The sequence below is a fragment of the Triticum dicoccoides genome, chromosome 6A (genome assembly GCF_002162155.2).
Source record: "Triticum dicoccoides isolate Atlit2015 ecotype Zavitan chromosome 6A, WEW_v2.0, whole genome shotgun sequence".
Classification (NCBI taxonomy): Eukaryota; Viridiplantae; Streptophyta; class Magnoliopsida; order Poales; family Poaceae; genus Triticum; species Triticum dicoccoides.
This window is the reverse complement of record NC_041390.1, coordinates 535,792,584-535,802,973: the sequence shown is the minus strand read 5'-3', so window position 1 is coordinate 535,802,973 and position 10,390 is coordinate 535,792,584. Positions and strand designations below refer to the sequence as shown.

The following is a 10,390-nucleotide window of genomic DNA, read 5'->3' as shown; positions in this document are numbered from 1 at the left end:
CCGCGGCCGGGCGCGGCGGAGCACGGCCAGGAGCTCGACAAGGCCGGCCGCGGCAGGACGATCGCGGGGAAGGCGAGGCGGGGGAGGGGGAGGGGAGATGGCGCAGGCGAGGCGAGGCCGGGACGAGCGTGGAGCAGGGCGAGCGGCGGCGCGCGGAGGCGAGGCCGAGGGCAAGTGCGCGGGGAGGCGTGGATGCTGTGCGGTGGGCGGTGACGAGCTGGAGCTGAGATGGGTCTGCGCGGCGGCGTTGCAGCGCCTGTGCCATGGCTAGCGCGAGAGAGGGGAGAGAGAAAAAGTATTCCGCGAGTGGATGGCAGGTGGGTCACACGGGACCGGCAGCGGGCGGAGTCGGACGAGAGAGACGCAGAAAGCGTCCGCTTTATGTCCGCTTCGGACCCAAATGTGTCTCAAATTTGGGCCGGAAATGGATCTGCACGGACACAAAACGGACACAAAAATAAAAATGGGTCTCTACGTTGGACCGTCGTTTTTGTCCGTGCTGATCTAAACGGGCGGCGGTGGACGAAATGGGTACTCTCATTGGAGTTGCTCTCATCTTATTGCCCCTAGTTCCATGTAGTGGTTTCGTTGTTAGCATGTGTTTGTTAGGCCTTGTACAATAGGAGGTGCTTAGAGCAACTCCAACGGACTGACCTAGACGGACGGCGATTTTGTTCGCTTTTTATCCATTTGGGTCAGCCAGACGGACACGGATTCCCGCTTCGGCATTTGGGTCGGGCCTGCGCCTAACGCTGGCCGATACCCATTTTGACGGCGCCAAAAAAATAAACGCATGCATATTTAAAAAAGAAACATCATTAATTAAACATTAAAGCCGGCTACGAAGACTGGCGAGAGTCCACGCGTCCATACATTTGTATTTAAAAAAACAGCCTAAACTTCGAGGCGGCGTGCTGCCCTAGGCGTCGTCGTCGTTCTTGGAGTCCGTGAGGTCGATGAGCATCGGCGCCGGCCCGGTCCAGGCAAACGCCGCGTTCCAGAGCGCCGTCATGTAGGGCTGTGCCGGCGCAGGCAGTGCCGGGGCGGGGGGGGGGGGGGGGCGTGTGCGGCCGCCTGTGCAACCGCGGCCTGGCGCGCCTCCTCCTCGGCCTCGCGCTGCTCCTCCTCAAGGTCGCGCTCAAGCATCTCATCGTACTCGCCGTGACGGCGCTCCTCTGCTAGCCGGCGCTGGCGCCACATCTCGAGATACTCCTGCTCTTGCGTCGGTGTCGCCCCCAGCCAAACCGGTGATGCGGACACCCACTCGTGCATCACTCCATTCCAGGAGAAGCACGCGATGGGCTCGGGCTCGGGCTCGGGCTACGGCTCCGGCTCCGGCTTGATGGGGGACGGCGGGGCCACCGACGGCACCACGCTGCCGCCCGCCGCGGAGAGGGCAAGGGCCTGCGCCATTGCCGCCTCGTAGCGGGCCTCCTCTTCCGCCTCCACCACCTCCGCTCTGCGCAGCTCGTCCTCCTCGCTCTCTCGGTAGACGGCCGCAAGAAACGCCTAGAAGGCGTCCTCCGCCGCCTGGTCCTCCTCGCGGACGACGAGTGGCGTTAGCCTCCGGTCGACCTCGCGCACGCCTCGCCACCTTGCCTCCTCGTGTTCGAAGGCGAACCACCTCGCCGAGTTGGGCGAGTCGGTTGCGTAGGCCTTGTCGAGGCGCTGCTCCGGCGTCAGCAGCGCCCACCGGCACTGCACCTCCTCCGCGTGAGCACAAGCTGTCCGCGGTGCCGCCGACACTGGGATCCTATCTGGATCCAGATGCTAGTCGTGCGGCAGCGTCACGTCCGGATACGGCAGAGGCTGGCGGTTCTACCAGTGCCACTCCGCCTGGTGCACTGGCACGTTGACACGTTGCCTCTGCTGGCGAGGCGCCGACGGAGGTGGGAGGTGTTGAGGAACGTAGTAATTTCAAAAAAATAATTCTACGCACACGTAAGATCATGGTGATGCATAACAACGAGAGGGGAGAGTGTTGTCCATGTACCCTCGTAGACCGAAAGCGGAAGCGTTAGCACAACGCGGTTGATGTAGTCGTACGTCTTCACGATCCGACCGATCAAGTACCGAACGTACGGCACCTCCGAGTTCAGCACACGTTCAACCCGATAACGTCCCTCGAACTCCGATCCAGCCGAGTGTTGAGGGAGATTTTTGTCAGCACGATGGCGTGGTGACGATGATGATGTTCTACCGACGCAGGGCTTCGCCTAAGCACCGCTACAGTATTATCGAGGTGGACTATGGTGGAGGGGGGCACCGCACACGACTAAAAGATCAAACGATCAATTGTTGTGTCTATGGGGTGCCCCCTTCGCCCCGTATATAAAGGAGCAAGGGGAGGAGGTGGCCGGCCAGGGAGAGGCGCGCCAAGGGGGAGTCCTACTCCCACTAGGAGTAGGACTCCTCCTATTCCTAGTAGGAGTAGGAGAGGGGGTAGGAAAGGGAGAGGGCGAGAAGGAAAGAGGGGGGCGGCCCCCCTTGCCCTAAACCAATTCGGTTTGGGCCTTGGGGGGCATGCCCCACACTTCCCTTGCTGCCCTCTATTTCCACTAAGGCCCATGTAGGCCCATTAAGCCCTCGGGGGGTTCCGGTAACTTCCCGGTACTCCGGTAAAATCCCGATTTCACCCGGAACACTTTCGATATCCAAACATAGTCTTCCAATATATCAATCTTCATGTCTCGAACATTTAGAGACTCCTCGTCATGTCCGGGATCACATCCGGGACTCCGAACAATCTTCGGTACATCAAAACATATAAACTCATAATATAACCATCATCGAAACGTTAAGCGTGCGGACCCTACGGGTTCGAGAACTATGTAGACATGACCGAGACATGTCTCCGGTCAATAACCAATAGCGGAACCTGGATGTTCATATTGGCTCCCACATATTCTATGAAGATCTTTATCGGTCAAACCGCATAACAACATACGTTGTTCCCTTTGTCATCGGTATGTTACTTGCCCGAGATTCGATCGTCGGTATCTCAATACCTAGTTCAATCTCGTTACCGGCAAGTCTCTTTACTCGTTCTGTAATACATCATCCCGCAACTAACTCATTAGTTGCAATGCTTGCAAGGCTTAAGTGATGTGCATTACCGAGAGGGCCCAGAGATACCTCTCCGACAATCAGAGTGACAAATCCTAATCTCGAAATACGCCAACCCAACAAGTACCTTTGGAGACACCTGTAGAGCACCTTTATAATCACCTAGTTACGTTGTGACGTTTGGTAGCACACAAAGTGTTCCTCCAGTAAACAGGAGTTGCATAATCTCATAGTCATAGGAACATGTATAAGTCATGAAGAAAGCAATAGCAACATACTAAACGATCGGGTGCTAAGCTAACGGAATGGGTCAAGTCAATCACATCATTCTCCTAATGATGTGATCTCATTAATCAAATGACAACACTTTGTCTATGGTTAGGAAACTTAACCATCTCTGATCAATGAGCTAGTCAAGTAGAGGCATACTAGTGACATATTGTTTGTCTATGTATTCACACATGTATTATGTTTCCTGTTAATACAATTCTAACATGAATAATAAACATTTATCATGATATAAGAAAATGAATAATAACTTTATTATTGCCTCTAGGGCATATTTCCTTCAGTCTCCCACTTGCACTAGAGTCAATAATCTAGATTACACAGTAATGATTCTAACAGCCATGGAGCCTTGGTGCTGATCATGTTTTGCTCGTGCAAGAGGCTTAGTTAACGGGTCTGCAACATTCAAATCCATATGTATCTTGCAAATTTCTATGTCTCCCACCTGGACTAAATCCCGGATGGAATTGAAGCGTCTCTTGATGTGCTTGGTTCTCTTGTGAAATCTGGATTCCTTTGCCAAGGCAATTGCACCAGTATTGTCATAAAAGATTTTGATTAGACCCGATGCACTAGGTATGACACCTAGATCGGATATGAACTCCTTCATCCAGACTTCTTCATTTGCTGCTTCCGAAGCAACTATGTACTCTGCTTCACACATAGATCCCGCCACAACGCTTTGTTTAGAACTGCACCAACTGACAGCTCCAACGTTCAATGTAAACACGTATCCGGTTTGCGATTTAGAATCGTCCGAATCAGTGTCAAAGCTTGCATCAACGTAACCGTTTATGATGAGCTCTTTGTCACCTCCATAAACGATAAACATATCCTTAGTCCTTTTCAGGTATTTCAGGATGTTCTTAACCGCTGTCCAGTGATCCATTCCTGGATTACTTTGGTACCTCCCTGCTAGACTTATAGCAAGGCACACATCAGGTCCGGTACACAACATTGCATACATGATAGAGCCTATGGTTGAAGCATAGGGAACATCTTTCATTTTCTCTCTATCTTCTGCAGTGGTCAGGCATTGAGTCTTACTCAACTTCACACCTTGTAAGACAGGCAAGAACACTTTCTTTGCTTGATCCATTTTGAACTTCTTCAAAACTTTGTCAAGGTATGTGCTTTGTGAAAGTCCAATTAAGCATCTTGATCTATCTCTATAGATCTTGATCCCAATATATAAGCAGCTTCACCGAGGTCTTTCATTGAAAAACTCTTATTCAAGTATCCCTTTATGCTATCCAGAAATTCTATATCATTTCCAATCAACAATATGTCTTCCACATATAATATTAGAAATGCTACAGAGCTCCCACTCACTTTCTTGTAAATACAGACTTCTCCAAAAGTCTGTATAAAACCAAATGCTTTGATCACACTATCAAAGCGTTTATTCCAACTCCGAGAGGTTTGCACCAGTCCATAAATGGATTGCTGGAGCTTGCACACTTTGTTAGCTCCCTTTGGATCGACAAAACCTTCTGGTTGCATCATATACAACTCTTCTTTCAGAAATCCATTCAGGAATGCAATTTTGACATCCATTTGCCAAATTTCATAATCATAAAATGCGGCAATTGCTAACATGATTCGGACAGACTTGAGCATCGCTATGAGTGAGAAGGTCTCATCGTAGTCAATCCCTTGAACTTGTCGAAAAACTTTTGCAACAAGTCGAGCTTTATAGAGAGTAACATTACCGTCAGCGTCAGTCTTCTTCTTGAAGATCCATTTATTCTCAATTCCTTGCCGATCAATGGACAAGTCAACCAAAGTCCACACTTTGTTCTCATACATGGATCCCATCTCAGATTTCATGGCCTCAAGCCATTTTGCGGAATCTGGGCTCACCATCGCTTCTTCATAGTTCGTAGGTTCATCATGGTCTAGTAACATAACTTTCAGAACAGGATTACCGTACCACTCTGGTGCAGATCTTACCCTGGTTGACGTACGAGGTTCAGTAACAACTTGATCTAAAGTTTCATTAACTTCCTCACTAATTGGTGTAGGTGTCGCAGAAACCGGTTTCTGTGATGAACTACTTTTCCATAAGGGAGCAGTTACAGTTACCTCATCAAGTTCTACTTTCCTCCCACTCACTTCTTTCGAGAGAAACTCCTTCTCTAGAAAAACTCCGAATTTAGCAACAAAAGTCTGGCCTGCGGATCTGTGATAGAAGGTGTACCCAACAGTCTCCTTTGGGTATCCTATGAAGACACATTTCTCCGATTTGGGTTCGAGCTTATCAGGTTGAAGCTTTTTCACATAAGCATCGCAGCCCCAAACTTTCAGAAACGACAACTTTGGTTTCTTACCAAACCATAGTTCATAAGGCGTCGTCTCAATGGATTTCGATGGTGCGCTATTTAAGGTGAATCCGGCCATCTCTAAAGCATAACCCCAAAACGATATCGGTAAATCAGTAAGATGCACCATATCTAGTAAAGTACGATTACGACGTTCGGACACACCATTACGCTGTGGTGTTCCGGGTGGCGTGAGTTGGGAAACTATTCCGCATTATTTCAAATGAAGACCAAACTCATAACTCAAATATTCTCCTCCATGATCATATCGTAGAAACTTTATTTACTTGTTACGATGATTTTCAACTTCACTCTGAAATTCTTTGAACTTTTCAAATGTTTCAGACTTATGTTTCATTAAGTAGATATACCCATATCTGCTTAAATCATCTGTGAAGGTGAGAAAATAACGATATCCGCCATGAGCCTCAACATCCATCGGACCACATGCATCTGTATGTATGATCTCCAACAAATCTGTTGCTCTCTCCATAGTTCCGGAGAACGGCGTTTTAGTCATCTTGCCCATGAGGCACGGTTCGCAAGTACCAAGTGATTCATAATCAAGTGGTTCTAAAAGTCCATCAGTATGGAGTTTCTTCATGCGCTTTACTCCGATATGACCTAAACGGCAGTGCCACAAATAAGTTGCACTATCATTATCAACTCTGCATCTTTTGGCTTCAATATTATGAATATGTGTATCACCACTATCAAGATTTAGCAAAAATAGACCACTCTTCAAGGGTGCATGACCATAAAAGATATTACTCATATAAATAGAACAGCCATTATTCTCTGATTTAAATGAATAACCGTCTCGCATCAAACAAGATCCAGATATAATGTTCATGCTCAACGCTGGCACCAAATAACAATTATTTAGGTCTAATACTAATCCCGAAGGTAGATGTAGAGGTAGCGTGCCGACCGCGATCACATCGACTTTGGAACCATTTCCCACGCGCATCGTCACCTCGTCCTTAGCCAATCTTCGCTTAATCCGTAGCCCCTATTTCGAGTTGCAAATATTAGCAACAGAACCAGTATCAAATACCCAGGCGCTACTGCGAGCATTAGTAAGGTACACATCAATAACATGTATATCACATATACCTTTGTTCACCTTGCCATCCTTCTTATCCGCTAAATACTTGGGGCAGTTCCGCTTCCAGTGACCAGTCTGCTTGCAGTAGAAGCACTCAGTCTCAGGCTTAGGCCCAGACTTGGGTTTCTTCTCCTGAGCAGCAACTTGCTTGCTGTTCTTCTTGAAGTTCCCCTTCTTTTTTCCTCTACCCTTTTTCTTGAAACTGGTGGTCTTATTGACCATCAACACTTGATGCTCCTTCTTGATTTCTACCTCCGCTGCCTTTAGCATTGCGAAGAGCTCGGGAATTGTCTTATTCATCCCTTGCATATTATAGTTCATCACAAAGCTCTTGTAGCTTGGTGGCAGTGATTGGAGAATTCTGTCAATGACGCTGTCACCCGGAAGATTAACTCCCAGTTGAATCAAGTGATTGCAGTACCCAGACATCTTGAGTATATGATCACTGACAGAACTATTCTCCTCCATCTTGCAGCTGTAGAACTTATTGGAGACTTCATATCTCTCAATCCGGGCATTCTTTTGAAATATTAACTTCAACTCCTGGAGCATCTCATATGCTCCATGATGTTCAAAACGTCGTTGAAGTCCCGGTTCTAAGCCATAAAGCATGGCACACTGAACTGTCGAGTAGTCATCAGCTTTGCTCTGCCAGACGTTCTTAACTTCGTCAGTTGCATCAGCAGCAGGCTTGGCACTCAGCGGTGCTTTCAGGACGTAATTCTTCTGAGCAGCAATGAGGATAATCCTCAAGTTACGGACCCAGTCCGTGTAATTGCTACCATCATCTTTCAACTTTGCTTTCTCAACGAATGCATTAAAATTCAACGGAACAACAGCACGGGCCATCTATCTACAATCAACATAGACAAGCAAGATACTATCAGGTACTAAGTTCATGATAAATTTAAATTCAACTAATCATATTATTTAAGAACTCCCACTTAGATAGACATCCCTCTAATCGTCTAAGTGATCACGTGATCCATATCAACTAAACCATGTCCGATCATCACGTGAGATGGAGTAGTTTCAATGGTGAACATCACTATGTTGATCATATCTACTATATGATTCACGCTCGACCTTTCGGTCTCCGTGTTCCGAGGCCATATCTGTTATATGCTAGGCCCGTCAAGTTTAACCTGAGTATTCCGCGTGTGCAACTGTTTTGCACCCGTTGTATTTGAACGTAGAGCCAATCACACCCGATCATCACGTGGTGTCTCAGCACGAAGAACTTTCGCAGCGGTGCATACTCAGGGAGAACACTTATACTTTGATAATTTAGTGAGGGATCATCTTATAATGCTACCGTCAATCAAAGCAAGATAAGATGCATAAAAGATAAACATCATATGCAATCAATATAAGTGATATGATATGGCCATCATTATCTTGTGCTTGTGATCTCCATCTCTGAAGCACCGTCATGATCATCATCATCACCGGCGCGACACCTTGATCTCCATTGTAGCATCGTTGTCGTCTCACCAATCTTATGCTTCCACGACTATCGCTACCGCTTAGTGATAAAGTAAAGCATTACATGGCGATTGCATTGCATACAATAAAGCGACAACCATATGGCTCCTGCTAGTTGCCGATAACTCGGTTACAAAACATGATCATCTCATACAATAAAATTTAGCATCATGTCTTGACCATATCACATCACAACATGCCCTGCAAAAATAAGTTAGACGTCCTCTACTTTGTTGTTGCAAATTTTACGTGGCTGCTACAGGCTTAGCAAGAACCGTTCTTACCTACGCATCAAAACCACAATGATAGTTTGTCAAGTTGGTGCTGTTTTAACCTTCTTAAGGACCGGGCGTAGCCACACTCGGTTCAACTAAAGTTGGAGAAACTAACACCCGCCAGCCACCTGTGTGCAAAGCACGTGTAGCGACCTGACCCGAATGGATCAAGTCTCTGTGCTTAAGTGTCATCCCTGGATCGGTTTGCTGACACACACAGTACTCGAGGATTTATAACAGAGGTAAATCACATGTGTAAAGTAACATAAATACTATTACCTCAATCCAAAATAGCGGAAGTAACAAGGTTGTGGATTCCCATCAACACCAACGGCAAACTTGAGTGTAGAAATCGTAACCCTAACGTATTACTTACTCGCCGTAAGAAATTCTGCAACATGAGACATTGCAGCCACAGAGGGTCAGTACATTGAATGTACTGGCAAATTCACACCATAGAGAATGATGAATAAAGGCTATCACTACATGCATATTTGGCTGGGGTGGAAAAGCTCTATGGTTATAAGGTTTTTGCGAAAAGCCAATTTTTCCCTACTACAAAGGAATAAATTTTATTTAACTATCATGGTGGTTGTTGAACATTGAGAATGGTTGATAGCATTCTCAATCCCAATTAAGTAACATCATTAAACCCAACAAAATTATTTAAAGTAACATGATGAGATTCACATGATAATCCAAGTACTACATACTCAAAACGTCCATAACCGGGGACACGGCTAATCATGATTAGTTTATACACTCTGCAGAGGTTTGCGCACTTTTCCCCACAAGACTCGATCTCCTCCGTTGGATTTCTCGCACTACATGGTGTTTGAGAAACGGATGACCGAGACATAGTCTTTCAGAAGCGTTTGCACCTGACGATGGGTAGACCGTACCACCTACAACCCCTACATCTGCTAATCTACCACTGTAAGAGTTCACACGACTTAATCAACTATGCTAGAGCCCATAATAGCTTGTGGCTGCACACGGAAGTTTCTAGTATGAATAATCTCATGATCCCTTTGAGCCTGGGTGGCGGGCCATAAAAAAACAGGCAATCCTGGTCTACCCAGGTGCCTAGACAGGCAATCCTGGAATACCCAGGTACCTCAATCCACCCAGATGTGTGTTTAAGTTGCCACCTTAAGTAAACCATTAATTAACAAACTCACATCTGTCATGAATACTCTCAAAACCCAATACACGTCTACGAGCATAGCATGGCACTATAAGCATAACGTAATAGTACCTCCCAAGGTTTGAATGCAGGGCAATAGGTTCCTACCTCATCAACTACTTCCAAATACCCACATGTTATCAATCCTACTCATGCAATGTTTGAGGGTGAAACTAATGCATAAAAACTGGGTATGAAAGTTATATGATCAAAGTGTGAACTTGCCTGCAATGTTGATGAAGATGATTCGCATTCAAAACTCTTGATAGCTCTACTCGTCACACTCCGGTCAATCTATCATAAGCAAGCAATAGTAACCACACATAAGCAATCACTCAAAATATCAAAGAGATCGAGGAAGACAATTCGGAAAACATCAAAACCAAGGAAATAACTCTTGCAACATAAAACAATTTCTAACAGTACCAAAATTATATGAATTTGGCCTTATCAGAAAGTTTAGGTCAAAAGCTTCGATTTGCAAAAAGAATCAACTCAAACGGAGCTACGAAACTCAAGTTATGCTCAAACGAAGTTTGAATTCAAATCTGATCTAATTTAAATTTTAAACTTTTCAAAAACATGTTTGAGTTGGATTACTGGATAGAGGAGATTGTTGGGAAACGTAGTAATTTCAAAAAAAATTCCTACGCACACGCAA

At 46.2% G+C, this 10,390-nt stretch overlaps 1 protein-coding gene across 1 annotated transcript in view; it reads right to left on the bottom strand.

Annotated features, from left to right (window-relative positions):
• The window catches only part of LOC119315957 (RING-H2 finger protein ATL14-like), a 2,023-nt gene extending 1,758 nt beyond the window's left edge, over positions 1–265 (bottom strand). The window contains exon 1 of the mRNA XM_037590382.1: positions 40–265. Coding sequence (XP_037446279.1) covers positions 40–265 — 226 coding nt within the window. The remainder of the gene's footprint in view (positions 1–39) is intronic.
• Between the last annotated feature and the right edge of the window lie 10,125 nt (positions 266–10,390).